The 20,708-nt window shown below is 45.2% G+C and overlaps 1 protein-coding gene across 4 annotated transcripts in view; it reads right to left on the bottom strand.

The window, feature by feature from the left end:
• Positions 1-406: 406 nt before the first annotated feature.
• LOC138789058 (flavin-containing monooxygenase 5-like) overlaps positions 407-20,708 on the bottom strand; it is a 30,164-nt gene continuing 9,862 nt past the window's right edge. For 3 of the 4 annotated variants that reach the window (XM_069967590.1, XM_069967591.1, XM_069967592.1), the window contains exons 4-9: positions 19,218-19,380; positions 17,553-17,695; positions 14,227-14,426; positions 5,566-5,915; positions 3,297-3,369; positions 407-2,219 (exon numbers count right to left, since the gene is read on the bottom strand). In XM_069967590.1, the coding sequence (XP_069823691.1) occupies positions 1,886-2,219; positions 3,297-3,369; positions 5,566-5,915; positions 14,227-14,426; positions 17,553-17,695; positions 19,218-19,380 (1,263 nt within the window). In that variant the 3' untranslated portion in view covers positions 407-1,885. Of the gene's footprint in view, positions 2,220-3,296; positions 3,370-5,565; positions 5,916-14,222; positions 14,427-17,552; positions 17,696-19,217; positions 19,381-20,708 lie in introns of those variants that run through there. The other variant, XM_069967593.1, reaches the window with a different exon arrangement.

Genomic DNA, 20,708 nt, shown 5'->3' with positions numbered 1-20,708 from the left:
CCATCTGAGGCTCCTTCTTGACACATTATGCGTTGAATTGATGCCATGGCTAGAGATGAGCTAATTGAATCTTCAGAACCAAGATTTATTCTGAACTTTGGTTTGGCACTGGACCGAACTTTTTAAAAAGTTCAAACACGTTCGTAAAGATTGCTGCGTACATCTAAAAAAACCTGCATGCTCACCTGTCCTGGCTTCCCTGGTGTCCTCCTCCGGTCCCCAGTATCTCCAGCCTGCTCACCGTGGCCAGCGATTGGCTGAGTGGAATTTTGGGGGCTGCAGAAGGAGGGACACAGGGGAAGTGCAGACAGGTAAATATAGATAAGCGAACGTTGTAAACCGTTTAAGGAACGATTCCGAATTTTATGTCACATACACTAAATGAATCTATTAAAAAATATTACACTTTTTCTGGAAATTAAAAACTAGAAATTTATTGTTTCAAAGTTCATTGACCAATATATTAAATAAAAATTTAACCAGAGAATAAAAATATTTTTATATTAAATTTATAACATTGTGGTTAAGAAATTACAGATATAATGTTACCACTAAGTCCCTTATAACTATATCTGGTAGATAATAGAAAACATTCATTTCTTCTGATTATCAGTTCACTGAGAGATCAAGTTATATGCTGCCCATTGAAGTCTATAGACAGAGGAAGGGAAGGAGGAGTTAGCTACACACAGAGACATACAGAGAAGCTTCTAAAAGATCTATTAAGCTCTTATGCATGTGTTCTGTGAATCACAGAACGTGTGGACCGTGAAGTTGCGCAGTGGAATCGCAGACCTCCTGGCATCATAATGCTGCATGATGCCGGGAGGTCTGCAATTCCACTGCACAACTTCACGCCAAAAGTATTTAAATCTCTGTGGGACTGTACTGACACAATTGCACAGTCCCAGTAAAGATTTAAATACTTTCAGTGCTTCCAACATCATAATGATGCATGATGCCGGGAGGTCTGCGATTCCACTGCACAACTTCACACCGAAAGTATTTAAATTTCTGTGGGACTGTACTAACACAATCGCACAGTCCCAGAAAAGATTTAAATACTTTCAGTGCTTCCAACACATACTGCATGATGCCAGGAGGTCTGCGACTCCACCTTGCAGCTTCATGGTCCACGCGTTCTATGATTCACGGAATATGTGCATGATGCCTAAGACCTTGATCACCTGTCTGTTGTTTTGTCCAAAATTGTATACAGAACAAAGGACCAGTGTTATTCAGTGATCCCATTTGCACATCCGTATATGTGCCGCCAAAAAAAGGGCCTGCTGTAACACGGACCAAGATTTGCAGCACGGATTATTATGTCAATGAAGTGGCAATGTAGTCTTCCATAAAGCTTTTGTAACGTGGTCTGCGGTCGGGGGCTGCACTATGGAAGTGTGAATGTAGCCTAAGAGTTACATGGTAGTTGATTTATAATTTACACTGCTCATAGCTGCTCTATAATGTCCTCCTTATTGCTGCGGCAATTGAGGGTGCGCTACATAAAAGAGCAGGATCTCTTTTTTGTCTTTGTGTGGTCTATAGCCTATCATAGGTAGTCTAAACCTACTAAGCGCCAGGGACAACTGGAAATTAGAGGGGGAGTCTGTAAGGGGGGACACTAATGAAAATGCCTTACATGAGTTATTCCAGGTTAGGATGGCATATTGCTGGGGTATACTATTGCTTTATAACTGGTGAGGGTCCAATCTCTGAGACCCCCCCGCTAACTATGAAAAGGAAGCAGCACTGGTTTCTTATTCTCATACATTAGTATATATCACATACACTCTGTGAAACCATATTAGACTGGCCTTTAGGAAATACAATAATGAATTCTGATAGACCGTACAAAACTGTTTGTATTCTTCACTGGTCATTAATATAAGAATACAGCTGCGAATAGTATCCCCAGCATTACAATCACATAGAGAAGGGGAGAGCTTGAGCTTGGCTCTACATATCGTGTTTTCATTGGTTTCATAACTCTGCCCCATTGCGTTAGGATGGCTGTCCGAGCTTTCACCCACTTCCCATGTCCGGTTAGCCGATACTGATAGGGCGTACAAGGCCCAAAATAGACATTCCAGGCGAGCTTGGGGTCCGTTAAAAACAGATTTAAGAAATTTGGTTTGACGCCCAGCAATTCTGCCAGTTCATCCATGAACTCCAGGTAGTCCACCTGTATGGTGTGCCGCTGACTGCAGACATAGCTGAGGAGGAGAGAACACAAATACTAATTATAAAGTTAGAAAAGCTGAAAACAATAATAATAATAATAATAATAAAAAGTATGTGGTGATTATTTTTGTATTGTGGACCCTTGGGAGCTAGATTCAGATCAGCTGAACTGAAAAGGCTCCAATTGGATTCATTCCAAATTTCCCAAAATATTTGGAATTTGGCAAATCTAAAATTTTTGAGATTTGTTTTGCACAAATCACATAAAATGGCAGCTAAGATTTTATAGTTTGGAGGATGAGTTAGTAGGTTTATAATTAGGGATCCTAAGGACCCTATTACACCAAATGATTACTGGCCGTACTGGCTGTTCCGGACGATAATCTTTTGGTGTAATAGGTCATGTTAAAAGGCAACCATCAGCCAAGATGCACAATGTTGGCTGATTGTTGTCTTTAAACATGACCTATTAATACTACACCATAGGGACAGTCTGCTATCAGTCGTTCCATACAAAAGGAGTGGTGGCAGCAGACTACCACTCTCTTTATTGGGCGATCTACGATCCTCCAGGCAGCCCCTCCCACAGTTCCCTGTGGTTCCTCCCACTTGCTGTTCGTGCATGTAATAGCCATACCTGATGCCAGAGATAGAACGCCAGGTATGGTGTCCAGGAAACCTATTTGAAGCTATGGAAGAGCAGTGAGGCAGAGACAGTGTAGGACAGTAATAAACCATGGGCATAGTGCCGGCGCGGCTCTTCTATTCTCTGCTGCTGTCCATACTGCTGATGACGGTCACATTTAAGGGTGGGATTAAGTTTATATACTACCTTAAACAGCTTATATAGGTGTCACTTGTCATGGTAATCATGTTTGAGATGACTGCTGTGAAGTTTTCTCTACAGGACAGAAAGTGTCAGCCTGTTATTAGGCTTAGTGGCCAGAGTGATAACTGCAAAATTTCAAGATATATTTAATATTATTTGTGACTTTTTTTTTAAATTTTTTAGTAACCCTACTCTACCACATGTTTTTTAGGGACCTATACTGGTCACTCATGGAGTCAGTTTTAAATGGAGAAAACAGTTGAAGAATAAGTAAGATTACCGTTTCTCCATCTCTTCTTTCTTTTTTCTAATATCTTCTTTCATGTCGCTGGCGGAAGGCAGTAATTTTTCTCCTAAAGCACAGAGCAGTATACGGCTTCAGTTATTAATACACACACAGGTAAGATGCAGATGACATGGTTATATATCCTGACACTAGAGACATTCAAAGAAGGTTTAAGGATTTTGGTGGTAGGCTACACAGGAAAATTGGGAAATAGCTGTAACACTTAGTAGGATTCCAAGCCAGAACCCAGACAGGGAAACTACAGAAAAGGATCCTGTATATTAGGACGGGTCTGTGAGCACCAAGAGTCTCTACCACTCTTTATGAGCATTATGCCTACATCCAGGAAAAGGGATAGTCTCCAAACTCCACTCCAGCTCCTACACTCTGTGCTGCAGGGTTGCTGATACAGTTGGCCAGGTGCCCATATCTTGCAAGCTTTTGCCTGGCTATAGCCCTTACAGTAGGTGCAATTCATGTTCTGTTGATGTCCACCTTGACTATCTTGTCCATCATTCCTGTTGATGTCCATCCTGACTATCTTGTCCATCATTCCTGTTGATGTCCATCTTGACTATCTTGTCCATCATTCCTGTTGATGTCCATCCTGACTATCTTGTCCATCATTCCTGTTGATGTCCATCTTGACTATCTTGTCCATCATTCCTGTTGATGTCAATCTTGACTATCTTGTCTATTATTCCTGTTGATGTCCATCTTGACTGTCTTGTCCATCATTCCTGTTGATGTCAATTTTGACTATCTTGTCCCTCATTCCTGTTGATGTCCATCTTGACTATCTTGTCCATTATTCCTGTTGATGTCCATCTTGACTATCTTGTCCCTCATTCCTGTTGATGTCCATCTTGACTATCTTGTCCATTATTCCTGTTAATGTCAATCTTGACTATCTTGTCCATCATTACTGTTGATGTCCATCTTGACTATCTTGTCTATTATTCCTGTTGATGTCCATCTTGACTATCTTGTCCATCATTACTGTTGATGTCCATCTTGACTATCTTGTCTATTATTCCTGTTGATGTCCATCTTGACTATCTTGTCCATCATTCCTGTTGATGTCCATCTTGACTATCTTGTCCATCATTCCTGTTGATGTCCATCTTGACTATCTTGTCCCTCATTCCTGTTGATGTCCATCTTGACTATCTTGTCCATTATTCCTGTTGATGTCCATCTTGACTATCTTGTCCATCATTACTGTTGATGTCCATCTTGACTATCTTGTCCATCATTCCTGTTAATGTCAATCTTGACTATCTTGTCTATTATTCCTGTTGATGTCCATCTTGACTATCTTGTCCATCATTACTGTTGATGTCCATCTTGACTATCTTGTCTATTATTCCTGTTGATGTCCATCTTGACTATCTTGTCCATCATTACTGTTGATGTCCATCTTGACTATCTTGTCCATCATTCCTGTTGATGTCCATCTTGACTATCTTGGTCATCATTAATGTTGATGTTCATCTTGACTATCTTGTCCATCATTCCTGTTGATGTCCATCTTGACTATCTTGTCCATTATTCCTGTTGATGTCCATCTTGACTATCTTGTCCCTCATTCCTGTTGATGTCCATTTTGACTATTCTTCTTGTTTACTTCAACCTGTGGCCCTACAGATTTGATCTTTAGCATGTTTGCTGGACTTTGATCATGTTCACTACCCCAGTACCTTAACTACCTTCACATTGCTTAACCCCTGCTTGTTGACTACACCTTTAATTCCAACAATGCAGGATATTCGGGATGCCATGAACCTTTGGATTTCCTGCAGCTATGTCCACACCTCTATGAGGGGGTTCAGAGGTGAAGCCTCTCTGACTAATCCGGTCACTGCTATTAGATTATGGAAACCATTACTACAGGTAAGTAACAACGAGATTCAAAAAAAACCAATCGAGTCTGATCTGCATCATGTATTCCAGGGTATAGAGTTCCCACCATGGCTTTAATACTCTACCACTATGGAAACATAGGGGGAGATTTATCAAACATGGTGTAAAGTGAAACTGGCTCAGTTGCCCCTAGCAACCAATCAGATTCCACCTTTCATTTTCCAGAGAGTCTGTGAGGAATGAAAAGTGGAATCTGATTGGTTGCTTGGGGCAACTGAGCCAGTTCCACTTTACACCATGTTTGATGATTCTCCCCCATAGAGTTCACATACGTATTAGAGCTCACCATACATAGTCTGCATACATATTTATTAGGACCAACAGGAATCAGCTTCCTTACCAGCGAAGATTCTTGCAGCAAGTCGGCATTGCAGTTCTGAAATGGGCATGATGGCCCCAAGTGGTTGTACCAAGCCAATGACGGCCAACGTCTGCCTCTCCAGCTCCGGCAGGAAGGTGTACTTATATAAGGAGATCTTGTTATTTTGTACTTTAAGCTCCTCACAGAAGGGAAAGCTGAAGGTATAACCCGTGGCAAATATTACAGCATCAATGTTTTTCTCCACCGTCTCATCATCAAAGATGGCGTCCGTCTCTGTAAACTTTGCCACGTTGGACTTCACGAGCACACTGCCGGCAATAATGCGGTTTGGAAGGTCGTCATTCACCATGGGATGTTGGCTGAAAACGCTGCAGAGAAGAAGATACTGATGTTTAGTTACAAAGAACAAAATTAATAAAAGATGCAACTAATAAAAAACACATAGGCCCGAATCTGGTAAAGGGGAACGGCGCTTATAACAAATGTCACATAAATAACTAATACAAACCATTTCAAGAAACTTTGTAATTCAAGTGTCAAAAAAGCCTCATTTTCTTTTCAATCCTAAACTTACAAAATCCATCTCAAAATGGATCAGTTCACTGAGGGATTAGGTTACAGCTGCCCATAGAAGTCTGTGAAGAAAAAAGGGTGGCCATAGAAACCACGCTTCAGCACCTGGTAATGAGCGTTAGGGTGGGTTCACACTACGGAATTCTCATGGATAAACTCGCGGAACTCCGTCAGCCGTCCGCGCGCACGTCCGCGCGCCTTTCCGCCGGCTCCATAGACACCATTCTATGGGCTGGCGTATTCCACTATCCACCGAAAGAAGTGACATGTCTTCTTTCGTAGTGTGAACCCACCCTTATAGTTCCCCTTGGTGCTGAATTTACAGTCTTAGGCTGGGTTCACACTACATATGACACCAGACGTTCTGTGACCTGGCCGTGTCACAGAATGGCCAGTGTCAGTGAAGTTCATCCCAGCTGGTAATGCAGTACCATCCGGGATAAACGTAAATTCTATTAAATTGGGATGCTGGCGCATCCGTTTGCGCCTGCATCCCAATTCTCCATTGTGTAATTTGTCAGGCTTGTGTGGCTGCTATTCGATGAATAGCAGCCGCACAAAACTGACACGTCATTTTTTTGTGCGGACGCTAGGGATCCCGGCTGGAATGCAATACAACGTAGCTTTTGTATTAATCTCAGTTGTTAATCGGCAACAATGGCTGTGATTAATAGAAACATTATGTTATGTGAACATAGCCTTATAGTCCTATTCCACGGGCCGAGGAGGGCCCGATCAACGATGTAAACGAGCGGTGATCTGCTAGATCGCTGCTCGTTTACTGGGCCTTTTCCACGGCCCGATGATCGTTGAGCGAGGGCTGCAAGGACATCGTTACGGATGTCCTTGCAGCCCTTGCAGCATCATACATTACCTGTCAGGTCTTCTTCTCTGCACTGTCTTCATCCCCGGGTCCCGCGCGCTCTATCTTCCGAATGGCCAGTCAGCTGACAGGCCACACTCAGCCAATCACAGGCCGCGGCGGTCCCGGCCTGTGATTGGCTGAGCGCTCCGTCAGCTGACCAGCCATTCGAAAGATAGAGCGCGCGGGACCCGGGGATGAAGACAGCGCAGAGAAGAAGACCTGACAGGTAATGTATGATTCTGAAATTGTCGGTCGCCCGCCGTGCACCGCTATTCAACCGTAGCGATGCGTGGTGGGGGAACGATGATTTTAGGTCTGGCCCTAAATGAACGATCAGCCGATGACACGATCATCGGCTGATCATTCTCTCTATTTCACCGAACGATAATCAGCCGAATCGGGCCAAATGGGGCCGATTCGGCCGATTATCGTTACTGTGGAATAGGGCCCTTAGGCTGGGTTCACACACAGTAAGACACCGGCTGTTTTGTGACCCGGCCGTATTCAAAGAACGGCAAGTGTCAGTGAAGTTCATCCCGGCCGGCACTGCAGTACCGGCCAGATGAACTTCATTTCTGGCATTTGGGTATACATTCCGATTCACCATAGCCGTCCAGAGCCGCACTCTCTTCTGTTTGAACTGACAGTTCTCTACGGCCGCTATTCAATGAATAGTGGCTGTACAAAACTGACATGGCCTAACTCCTGGAGGTGGAATCATTCAGCCAGGATCTGAAGATAATGTCAAAGGACACCAGGGGTGCTTGGGAAGGTAAGAATGGGCTGTTTCTAAGATCTCCCTAACATCTCATTAAACATATTAAAAGTTTAGTTTGAGCAGATTCCCCTTTAATAAATTTGGCACAACTTCTGCGACTATGCCAGGCAATAATGCAGGTAGTGTCTGCTACAAAAAAGCATTATATTAAAGGGGTTATCTAGACATTGACAATCTATCCTGAGGATACCCTATCCATGTAAAAGCCTCAAAAAGTCCCTGCACTGTATTATTGTGGTATTTTCCCCTAGAATACAATAGAGATTTAGTTACATAATTGTCAATATAATCGATATATATGCTGTAAAAGAATTCTACACAGATAGGACACCTTGTAGTATCATAACAGACACATGGAAAAGACACTAAGGAGTTGTCGCCATCTAGCGGTCAATGTTGAGTTCACCTGCAGATTTATTAAAGACATTTCTGACAGTGAAATTCGGCGCCATTCATCTAGTTAAAGGATTCCCTCCCCCCCCCCCCCCCCAAAAAAAAAAAAATAAAATCTTTGCCACTTATTTAGAGCTACACAGCCATTCCTGGTTACTGTACGTTACCAGGAACCACTGGGTCACACTGCCTGGTCACGCAAATCCTTCACACATTGGGACTCACTAGTCGCTTCCTAGACATTATAAGCTTAAAGGGATTGTCTGGAAAGGGTGAGGTGAAGTTTTTAGTGGTACCATTTTGTGGTACATTAAACATCTTGGTCACCTTCAGTGCCATTTTAGGGAGGTAAGATTGACAAAAATAAGTAATTGTCAAGTTTTTTATTTATTTTTTAGGGGGCTCCTTTAATCTCTATGCCCAAGTGAGTGAAAAAAAATAACATATACTTACCCCCCCTGGCTCCTGCACTGCTGCTCGTACTATGCCACTTTGGTTCTCTGGGTGTGCCACTTCCGGGGTCAGGGATGTGATGTAGCAGGCCTGTTCAGCCAATCAGTGGCAGAGACGAGACACCACTATAATCGCTGAATGGCTAAGCAGGACGTCCCCCAACCCAGAAGCGGACGCACAAAGGAGACCAGAGCAGTATAGTACAGACGGCAGCGCAGGAGTCAGGGGAAAAGTCAATCTTTCCTGGATAGAGACTCTGGGTGATAGGTCACAGAGTTATATACAAGTCGCCCTGTTTGTTATATTCTGTATTACAGTGACCTTGGCTCTGTATGTAGCTGTATAGATATGGCGGTGGAATGTAAAAGTCTTATCAGATGCAAACATTGAGCTTTATGGTTTGAGCGATAAAATAGGATGAACTGGGTGATAGGTCCGAGCAAAGAGAATCCACAGCAAATGATGGTAATGCAATATCTGATTATATATAATATTATCATTATGCAGAAACCAGGGCTGCTTCTCCCCCATTCTTATCTGTTCATCACTAAGGGAAAGCCATCAGCAGCAGAGTGAGGAGGGGCTTACACTGTCCATACAAGTCTATGGAGGGGGGAGGGGCCAAGGCAGATGAGTAAACAGGAAGTGCTGAGAAGCAGATAGAGAAGATGCAGGCTTTCTGGCCAGAGAAAAGGTCAGACTGCTCAGTACTGGTCTGGGTCACGGAACGGCCAGTCGCTGGCCGCATCATCTCGGCTGGTACTTAAGTACCGGCCAGATGATCCTTCCGGCCGCAGAGCTCTGATGCGGGCGCATCAGCGCGCGCCCGCATCAGAGCTTCCCATAGCCCACAGTGAAGCAAGTGGCCAGAGCCGCTTGCTTCACTGTGTGAACTGACAGGTCTTTCTGCGGCCAGAATTCACTTAATTCCGGCCGCAGAATACTGACATGTCAGTTGTTTGCGGCGGCATATGGGATCCCGGCCGGAGCATATACGATGTGTGAACAGATCCTTTCTGTGTTTTTAATCCACTCCTGGTTTTGGTTGCTATGGGGACCTGACATGAGGACCAAATACTGCCTGAAATATACTGTGTGTGAACCCAGCCTAAGGCCGGGTTTACACTACACATAACACCAGCTGTTCTGTGACCCGGTAGGGTCACAGAATGGCCGGTGTTACTGAAGATCATCCAGGCTGGTATTACAGTATCAGCAGAATAATCTTCATTTCTGCTGAATTTGGATGCATTAAATTTACCGCTGCACACAATGGAGGGTGCAGCCGGAGCTGCACTTTCCATTGTGTGATTTGACAGCCGTGATTTATGTAAAACATACGGTTTGATCAAATTATATACTAACTTCTGATGTTGGTTTTTAATGTAGCTGAACAAGCTTTCGTTACAACCATGGGGGTGATGTGCAGCCATTTCTGTCTTTTTGGCTTGTGCATATTATGTATTCTGTCCCTTTTTTCATTGTGGCTAGCACTCCTCCATTGTAAGACCCATGTGACCCCAATCAGCAGGAAGCACCTGTGCACATATGGTAAGCAGGGGCGCCGCAATCATGAGGCGACCTGAGTCGTCTGCCTCAGGCGGCGCCACCAGCTGTCATCATGGGGGCGGCATTCAGTGGCAGATTATAATATGAGCGGTTCGGGCGGCCGCCCACATTATAATCCGCCACTGATTGTACCATGTACCGGAGTCCCCCCACGCCCGGACAGCATCTGTAATGAGATGCTGTGAGCGGGGGAGACTGTATTCATAAGCGCCGCGCTGTAATGAATCAGCCGCGCGGTGCTGTTACTACAGCGCGGCGCTTATGAATACAGTCTCCCCCGCTCACAGCATCTCATTACAGATGCTGTCCGGGCGCGGGGGGACTCCGGTACATGTATTCCACGTCCGTGATCCGTCAGGATCACGGAACGTGGGAATGCAGCCTTAGTCCCCCGGCTGATGTGCGGCTGCCGGAGGTGTCCCATCCTGTCTCCGGCAGCGCGCGCATCAGAGAGATCCCCGTGCGCCGGAAGTCACAGCCACAGGCACACGGGGAGCTCTCTGATGCGCGCGCTGCCGGGGACAGGACGGGACACCCCGGGCAGCCGCACATCAGCCGGGACCAGACCAGAGAGGCTCGACGGGGGAACGGATGGCAGGTGAGTTGTGTGCTGTTTTTTGTTTTTGTTTTATCTGCTGTGCAGGGGGGGGGGGGGAGAGGGGGACCATCTATAAGGTAGGGGGGGAAGAGGGGGACCATCTATAAGGGAGGGGGGAAAGAGGGGGACCATCTATAAGGTAGGGGGGGAAGAGGGGGACGATCTATAAGGGGGGACCATCTATAAGGGAGGGGGAGAGGGAAGAGGGGGACCATCTATAGGGGGGGGAAGGGGACCATCTATAAGGGAGGGGGGAAAGAGGGGGACCATCTATAAGGGGGGGACCATCTATAAGGGAGGGGGGAAAGAGGGGGACCATCTATAAGGGAGGGGCGGGAGGGGGACTGTCTATAAGGGGGGGGGAGAGGGGGACCATCTATAAGGGGGGGGAAGAGGGGGACCATCTATAAGGGAGGGGGAAAGAGGGGGACCATCTATAAGGGGGCATCTATAAGGGAGGGGGGAGAGGGGGACCATGTATAAGGGGGGGAGGGGGACCATCTATAAGGGAGAGGGGACCATCTATAAGGGAGGGGGAGAGGGGGACCATCTATAAGGGAGAGGGGACCATCTATAAGTGGGGGGGAAGAGGGGGACCATCTATAAGGGGGGGGGAGAGGGGGACCATCTATAAGGGGGGGAGAGAGGGAAGAGGGGGACCATCTATAAGGGGGGGGGAGAGGGGGACCATCTATAAGGGGGGGAAGAGGGGGACCATCTATAAGGGGGGGAAGAGGGGGACCATCTATAAGGGGGGAAGAGGGGGACCATCTCCTAAAAGATCAGCACCCTCCTCTCCTGACATCCTCTGTGCTGCTGTGACCTCTCCTAAAAGATCAGCACCCTCCTCTCCTGACATCCTCTGTGCTGCTGGGACTTCTCCTATAGGATTAGCACCCTCCTCTCCTGACATCCTCTGTGCTGCTGGGACCTCTCCTATAGGATTAGCACCCTCATCTCCTGACATCCTCTGTGCTGCTGGGACCTCTCCTATAGGATTAGCCCCCTCCTCTCCTGACATCCTCTGTGCTGCTGGGACCTCTCCTATAGGATTAGCCCCCTCCTCTCCTGACATCCTCTGTGCTGCTGGGACCTCTCCTATAAAGTCAGCCCCCTCCTCTCCTGACATCCTCTGTGCAGAAAGGGACCAAACATTATGTTTATTGGGGACAGCAGTGGGGGGGGGGCAGTAGTGGATTATAATGTGGGCGGATTGACGGGGGGGGGGGGGGGGCGTCATTCTATAGTTCGCCTCTTGCAGCAGAGAGGCTAGAATCACCCCTGATGGTAAGTACCTCCTCTTTCTCCCATTCTGGTACATTGATGAGTAGTAACACCTTGTTCACACTTGTGTTGCTTGGCGGCCGCCTTCTCCGGCGTCTTCGGGATATGGGGGGGGGGGGCGCCTTGTGGTTTGGTTCTGTGACAATGGTGTGGCACGGTCATTCTATGGCACGTACCTGGTACGTCATGGTGCCGCTCTGAACAGCACTGCTCCCGGCTGCAATCTGCAGCCGGGCAGCGCCTCTATTAGCCGGCGTGGCTCCCGTTGCCGCGCCGGCTAATTAAGCACTTTAATGCAGCTGTCAAACCTGACAGCTGCATTGAAGGGCTTTATTACTCACATCCCTGGTGTCTGTGGGACGGATATCCATCGCGGGGGGGGGAGATCCGTTCTTCGGTCCGTGCCGGGCCTCAGCGTCGCTATGACGCTGATCCCGGCTCGGCAATTGATTGCCCAGCAATATATGACCGATGTAATCGATCTTTGCTGTGTATATACACAGCATTGATCTCTATGAGAGATCAGTGCTGTGTATATACAAGTCCCCCAGGGGGGCTTCTAGTTCATTTAAAAAAAAAAAAGTAAAAAAGTGTTTTTATTAATAAAAAATCCCCTCCCCTAATAAAAGTCCAAATCACCCCCCTTTTCCCATTTTATAAATATAAATTAATAAATAAACAAATAAATAAACATATTTGCTATCGCCGCGTGCGTAATCGCCCGAACTATTAAATTATCACATTCCTGATCTCGCACGGTAAACGGCGCAAAAAAATTCCAAAGTGCAAAATTGTGCATTTTTGGTCGCATCAAATCCGGAAAAAATGTAATAAAAAATGATCAAAAAGTCGTATATGCGCAATCAAGGTACCGATAGAAAGAACACATCATGGCGCAAGGATAAAAGGGACAAGGATAAAAGCGCTATAAGCCTGGGAATAGAGCGATATTAAGGAACATATATTTGTTAACAATGGTTTGAATTTTTTACAAGCCATCAGATAATATAAAAGTTATACATCTTATATATCGTTGTAATCTTAACAACTTGAGGAACATGTATAACGAGTCAGTCTTACCATAGGGCGAACGGCGTACATGCAAAAACTCGCCGAAATCAAAACAAATTCTTTTTTTTTTTTTTATTTGACAGCGCAAATGATTTTTTTCCGGTTTCGCAGCATATTTTATGGAAAAATAATGCCTCTCTTTGCAAAGTACAATTGGTTTCGCAAAAAATAAGGGCTCGTATAAGTCTCTAGGTGAAAAAATGCAAGTGCTATGGACTTTTAAACATAAAATGGAAAAAGCAAAAGCGCAAAAACGAAAATTGGCTTAAGGGGTTAATGTAGCTGAACAAGCTTGTTGTGTCAACCATGGGTGCGATGTGCAGCCATTTCTGTCCTCCAGGCTTGTGCATTTTATGTAAAACATACGTTGTGTGAACATAGCCTAAGACTGATGTACTGTACATGTAACATATCTGTGCAAATATTTAACTATCGAAATGTTTAACCAACATAAGCCATTGCCAGACTCCTCTGGTGGTAATTTTTTCCCCCAAGAACAAAACAACTGAGTAGCTGAAGTCAAACTCCTTCTCTCTCCCAATATCTGCCCTGAGAGTTCTGAGGCCACTGTGCACATTAGATGGTCAGCCAATCCTATCAGATAATTGGGGTTGGCCAACATATCCGACTTTACTGCTTTGTCACAGGTCGGGCAATTTCTTTTTCTTGGAGGTCTTTGGCGAAGATGGAAGCGCAGCGGGCTAATAGATTGCACCATGGTAGCCCATACATGGAGATATTTCCCAGTATTTGGCTATGTTCATACACTTGGGGAGATTTATCAAACATGGTGCAAAGTGAAACAGGCCCAGTTGCCCCTAGCAACCAATCAGATTCCACCTTTCATTTTCCAAGGAGTCTAAAGAATTAAAAGTGGAATCTGATTGGTTGCTAGGGGCAACTGAGCCAGCTCTATTGTATACCCCTTTGATAAATCTTCCCCATTTTCTATAATAATAGCCGCCACTTTAACTCCTTCACGTCCAGAATACGTATATATATATATATATATATATATATATATATATATATATACGTTCCTGTGAGAATAGGCCCTAACTATGTAAGAAAATAAAGCCGAGCCATCCAGCTTACTTGTGCTTTGGTTTCAGGCCATAATTTCCATGGTCAAAGCGTTTGTTCAGCTTGGACTCCACAACGTGATTTATAATAAATTCGGGTACGAAACCTTTCAAGGTGTTAAGGAAACGTGTGAGACCCAACATGTCCAGAGGATAACCATAGTCTGACACACGGTTCAGAATCCACGAGCCTCTCCTGGTGCTGAGAAACACCTGCAAGCAAGAAAGAAAATAACAAGGGTATAGAAGCTGAAAGAGATTAAAAGAACGAAAACCACAGGCATTTTATGCCGCACTCAATAAGTGGGCGGAGCTTGTTGTAAAGTGGGTGTGACAGGAGACATGGCAAAGGTGGGGGGGGGGGAATGTAGCTAAAATCAACTCGAATACTTTTGGTATTTTTTTTTATATTTCCATATTAGTATCAATATTATAAAATAATCCTGAATCTTGAAGCTTCTGAATACAAGGCCTAAAACTAAGCTGAGCTTTCAATTTAGTACAGATCATTTTCCATGGACGTAAGTACAGTGAAAGGTGACACCAGTATATAGATAACACAGACTGGAGTACAGTGAAAGGTGACACCAGTATATAGATAACACAGACTGGAGTACAGTGACAGGTGACCCCAGTATATAGATAAAACAGACTGGAGTACAGTGACAGGTGACACCAGTATATAGATAACACAGACTGGAGTACAGTGACAGGTGACTCCAGTATATAGATAACACAGACTGGAGTACAGTGACAGGTGACTCCAGTATATAGATAACACAGACTGGAGTACAGTGACAGGTGACTCCAGTATATAGATAACACAGACTGGAGTACAGTGACAGGTGACTCCAGTGTATAGATAACACAGACTGGAGTACAGTGACAGGTGACTCCAGTATATAGATAACACAGACTGGAGTACAGTGACAGGTGACCCTAGTATATAGATAACACAGACTGGAGTACAGTGACAGGTGACTCCAGTATATAGATAACACAGACTGGAGTACAGTGACAGGTGACTCCAGTATATAGATAACACAGACTGGAGTACAGTGACAGGTGACCCTAGTATATAGATAACACAGACTGGAGTACAGTGACAGGTGACTCCAGTATATAGATAACACAGACTGGAGTACAGTGACAGGTGACACCAGTATATAGATAACACAGACTGGAGTACAGTGACAGGTGACTCCAGTATATAGATAACACAGACTGGAGTACAGTGACAGGTGACTCCAGTATATAGATAACACAGACTGGAGTACAGTGACAGGTGACTCCAGTATATAGATAACACAGACTGGAGTAAAGTGACAGATGACACCAGTATATAGATAACACAGACTGGAGTACAGTGACAGGTGACTCCAGTATATAGATAACACAGACTGGAGTACAGTGACAGGTGACCCCAGTATATAGATAACACAGACTGGAGTACAGTGACAGGTGACACCAGTATATAGATAACACAGACTGGAGTACAGTGACAGGTGACTCCAGTATATAGATAACACAGACTGGAGTACAGTGACAGGTGACACCAGTATATAGATAACACAGACTGGAGTACAGTGACAGGTGACACCAGTATATAGATAACACAGACTGGAGAACAGTGACAGGTGACTCCAGTATATAGATAACACAGACTGGAGTACAGTGACAGGTGACACCAGTATATAGATAACACAGACTGGAGTACAGTGACAGGTGACTCCAGTATATAGATAACACAGACTGGAGAACAGTGACAGGTGACTCCAGTATATAGATAACACAGACTGGAGTACAGTGACAGGTGACACCAGTATATAGATAACACAGACTGGAGTACAGTGACAGGTGACTCCAGTATATAGATAACACAGACTGGAGAACAGTGACAGGTGACTCCAGTATATAGATAACACAGACTGGAGGACAGGTGACACCAGTGTAGAGATTACAGTGACAGGTGACACCAGTATATAGATATAGATAACACAGGAAAAAGTAGTGACAGGAGGGACTAGTATATAGATAATACAGGCAGGAGAACAGTGACAGGTGAGACTAGTATATAGATAACACAGACAGGAGTACAGTGACAGATGACACCAGTATATAGATAACACAGACAGGAGTACAGTGACAGATGACACCAGTATATAGATAACACAGACTGGAGTACAGTGACAAGTGACACCAGTATATAGATAACACAGACAGGAGTATAGTGACACCAGTATATAGATAACACTAATAATAATATATATAATATATAGATATAATAATAATAATTATATAAATAAATACTTACCTACCAGGAAGAAGAGAGAAGATCAGTGTACCTTATGAAGACTAACAGACGCTTTGGGGGATCGGGGCCAGGTTCATTTTTCTTTTCTATTTCCACCTGCTCAAGCACTCTAAGGCTATGTTCACACTACGTAAAACTACGGCTGTTGTTGCCGATGGCAACAACGGCCGTAGTTTTTGCGCAGTGGAACAATGGCTTACTTTCAATGTACACACATCGTATACGCCCCGGCCGGGATCCCGTGCGGGCCCGCAAATAACTGACATGTCAGTTTTCTGTGGCTGCAATTCAATGAATTGCGGTCGTAGGAAACCCTGTCAGTTCACACTATGAAGCGAGCCGCTCCGGCCACTTGCTTCATAGTGTGCAGGGGGAAGCTCTGATGCGCCCATATCAGAGCTCTGCAGCCGGACAGATCATCTTACTTAAGTAACGGCCGGGAGGATCCGGGCAGAGACCGGCCGTTCCGTGACCCGGCCGGGGTCACGGAACGGACGGTCTCTTACGTAGTGTGAACATAGCCAAAACGTTTTTACACTAGGGCTAGAATAACCCTTTAAGCGCAAGAGCAATTAAGGCAAGGGATAGGGCATCAGCAAGGAAATCCTAATCCCACAACTGCTTTACTTGCCCCATCCATAGAATAAAGGAGTGACTCTACTTAATATATATATAGAAGCCTTGAACTTAAAGGGGTTGTCCAGTGATTTATGGAGACATTCTTTCCGTGGTGTATGCCGGGGCACATACACCTATATGAATAGACTCCTATCTGAAGCATGAATGGCCTGTAGGTCCCTATACGTCTTTATGATACTCTCCTCAAGAAGAATTATTAGCTCTCTGGTCCTGGCTAGTGTAAGTGTAGTGGTCACCACTTGCTGGTCTGCTTTCAAAATAAGTTTCCTCTCTGCCAAACACAGTCTCCAGCAGTCAATTTCTCCCCTAGTTATGGGATGGATCCACTGTGGAAATATCCGCAGCCGGTAAAACCCCCCAGGGAACATACCCCACTGGTGACAAACCTGTGATGCCGTCCTGCTCACTTCTACAGCAATGTCCCCACCTGAGTTTCCGATCCCAACAACAATTACTCTTTTTCCTTTAAATTCGTCTGGGCCTTTGTAGTCTCGACTGTGAAGATATCGCCCTTTAAACCTCTCAATACCTGCGGAAAATAAGAGACTTCAGTCACATTTCCTGTATTTCAAATGGAATTTAGAGAGGACGACAACCCTAGTGTATTGTGGGAAAAGCTACCTGATCTCTGATGTTAGAAGGATGTCTATCAGAAAAGAGTCTGACAAATCTACATAGAATCTATGTCCCCCATATAGTAATAATGCCCCCTGCTATGCCCCCATATAGTAATAATGCCCCCTGCTGTGCCTCCATATAGTAATAATGCCCCCTGCTGTGCCCCCCATATAGTAATAATGCCCCCTGCTGTGCCCACCATATAGTAATAATGCACCTGCTGTGCCTTCATATAGTATTAATGATCCCTGCTGTGCCCCCCATATAGTAATAATGCCCCCTGCTGTGCCCCCATATAGTAATAATGCCTCCTGCTGTGCCCCCATTTAGTAATAACGTCTCTTGCTGTGCTTCCATATAGTTATAACGTCTCTTGCTGTGCCCCCCATATAGTAATAACGTCTCTTGCTGTGCCCCCATATAGTTATAATGCACCTCCTGTGCCCCCCATATAGTTATAATGCCCAATGAACTAGAAATGCCCCATTATGGCTAATAGAAAGGAAAAAAAATAATACTCACCTGTGCCTCCATATAGTTATAATGTCCCCTGTGCCCCCATATAGTTATAATGTACCCCGTTCACCCTATAAAATTGTAATGCCCCAACTACTAAAATGCCCTATTGTGTCTAATAGAAAAAAAAACCTCATACTCACCTAATCTTGAGTAGAGCTTATTTTCTCTCTTTCAACCTGTGATCTATGAGCTGCAGGAAGGAATCTACGGGCTGGTGAAATTATATCTTATCATTGAGGGGGTTCATATCCTGGCTTATAGGCGGCAGGGGGGTCACATTCTGGCTTATAGGTGGCAGGGGGGGTCACATCCTGGCTCATAGGCGGCAGGGGGGGTTAACATTCTGGCTCATAAACTGCACAGGGTTCACATCCTGGCTCTTAGGCAGCAGGGGGGGTTCGCATTCTGGCTCATACACTGCAGGGGGTTTACATTTTGGCTCACAGGCGGCAGGGGGGTCACATCCTGGCTCACAGGCGGCAGGGGGTTCACATTCTGGCTCATACATAGACCTGAACTACCTGTAGTCGATGAGAGTGAGTGGGGGAGCAGGAACCTAATAGCTCCTGATCTGCTATTCTATTTCACTGCATCTTCATACAGAGAATGATGGCAGAAACCTGCAGATCCAGGGCCCCAGGATAAACATGCTCAATGTTAGCAATGCCCCCGTGCGGGCCCCATTGAGGGCCATGGGGTCCGCACCCCTGATGTAACGTATTGTTGTGCTGGGTCGCCAGTGCAGGAACTGCTCTTATTAATAACATATAACATATAGGACATATGGATGGGGCTTTCCCTTATAGGATATGACCAGAGAAGAGAACATGACCAGAAGCTCTGCAATACAGACATATCCTTTCTACTATAGAGAGACATTAAAGGTGATCATAGAAAGTAAACAATGGCATCACCTTGGAATGTAGCCAGGGGGTAATGCGCCTCTGTGTGATGGCCGCTGCAAACAATAACTCCATCAAAAATGGCCGTCTCCCGTTTACTGTCCTTTTCGGTGATAACCTCCCACTGTCCACTCGTAGCAAAGTCAGGTCGCTTCTTAACACTACACACGGTGGTCTGAAAATCAAGAGAACTTCATAAACATGAACCTAAAACATCAAGACTGTCCTGACTAAACCCTGCGACTAAATACCCAGGCAAGGTGGCACCCAGAGAACCTGCCCACCAGCCCCCCACCCCCACCCCAGCTACAGCCCTAAAGGTACGTTTGTGATAATAGATGTAATAGAATAAAGGATTTATTGTAGATTTCCCCCAATTACTTCACTGGAGAAGTTAAAATCGGCAATAAAATCCCTGCATTGCAGATTTTGACCCTGATTTCCGGCGGACCTGGCACAAAATCCTCAGATTCAGAAAATTGTCTAGAATTTTTTCAGTCTCCTTCTGTTTCCATGCTAAGGTTTCCCTGGTCCCCGGGCCAGTCTCAATATAGTGTTAATGCATGCAGCCAATGGCAGGATTCAGCGATCACACACGACTACACATCATCGGGGGAGGTACAGGGACCGGCCAGGGGACCAGGAAGGCCGGGGTACGGGGGGGGGGGGGGGGGGGAGCAAAAGGGGAAAACATTGGGGAGATTTATTAAGGTTGCTCCCCTGGCATACGCCAGGGAGAAGGAGCCTCTTCTCCCTAGCACACGCTTGCCGTATCCTCCGCTCGCCTGATGGGCGGGCGGGCAGCAAGGTGAGGGGAAAGATTGCGATGTGTGGTGTAGGCCCGGCCTCTTAGTAAATCTGGCCAGGGAAAAGAGGGTAGGGCTTTATTTAACAGTGGCGTGCTCGTACATCGGTCTTCATAAAGGTCCCCTATTGAGTTTTCAACCTGTTGTGAGTCTTTAAAAAAAATCTGCACCAAAATCAGTACAACCTGATTCATTTTAAGATGGATTATCCTGGGAATTCGGGGTCGAAATTATCCCCAACAAATCCAACCATATGTGTGCGTTTACAAATCCGCAACGAAATCCATTACATAACCTGCATGTGCTCATCCTGCTTTGGATTTGCCACAGATTTGGGCTATGTTCATACAACATATTGGGGCAGATTTATCAAACATGGTGTAAAGTGAAACTGGCTCAGTCGCCCCTAGCAACCAATCAGATTCCACCTTTCATTCCTCACAGACTCTTTGGAAAATGAAAGGTGGAATCTGATTGGTTGCTAGGGTCGACTGAGCCAGTGTCACTTTATACCATGTTTGATAAATCTGCCCCAATATTTTTAAAAAGAACAGCTGTTCTTTGCATACCGCAATGATATGCATTGAAGTCAATGAAACAATGGAAGTATGTATTAAACAGCCTTTTTTTTTTTTTTTTTGAGTACCAAACAGCGGCCGTCGTTTAATGCATTGTGTAAAAAACAACAACCGTTGTT

The sequence above is a fragment of the Dendropsophus ebraccatus genome, chromosome 4, assembly GCF_027789765.1.
Source record: "Dendropsophus ebraccatus isolate aDenEbr1 chromosome 4, aDenEbr1.pat, whole genome shotgun sequence".
NCBI lineage: Eukaryota > Metazoa > Chordata > Amphibia > Anura > Hylidae > Dendropsophus > Dendropsophus ebraccatus.
This window is presented reverse-complemented; position numbering and strand designations above follow the sequence as displayed.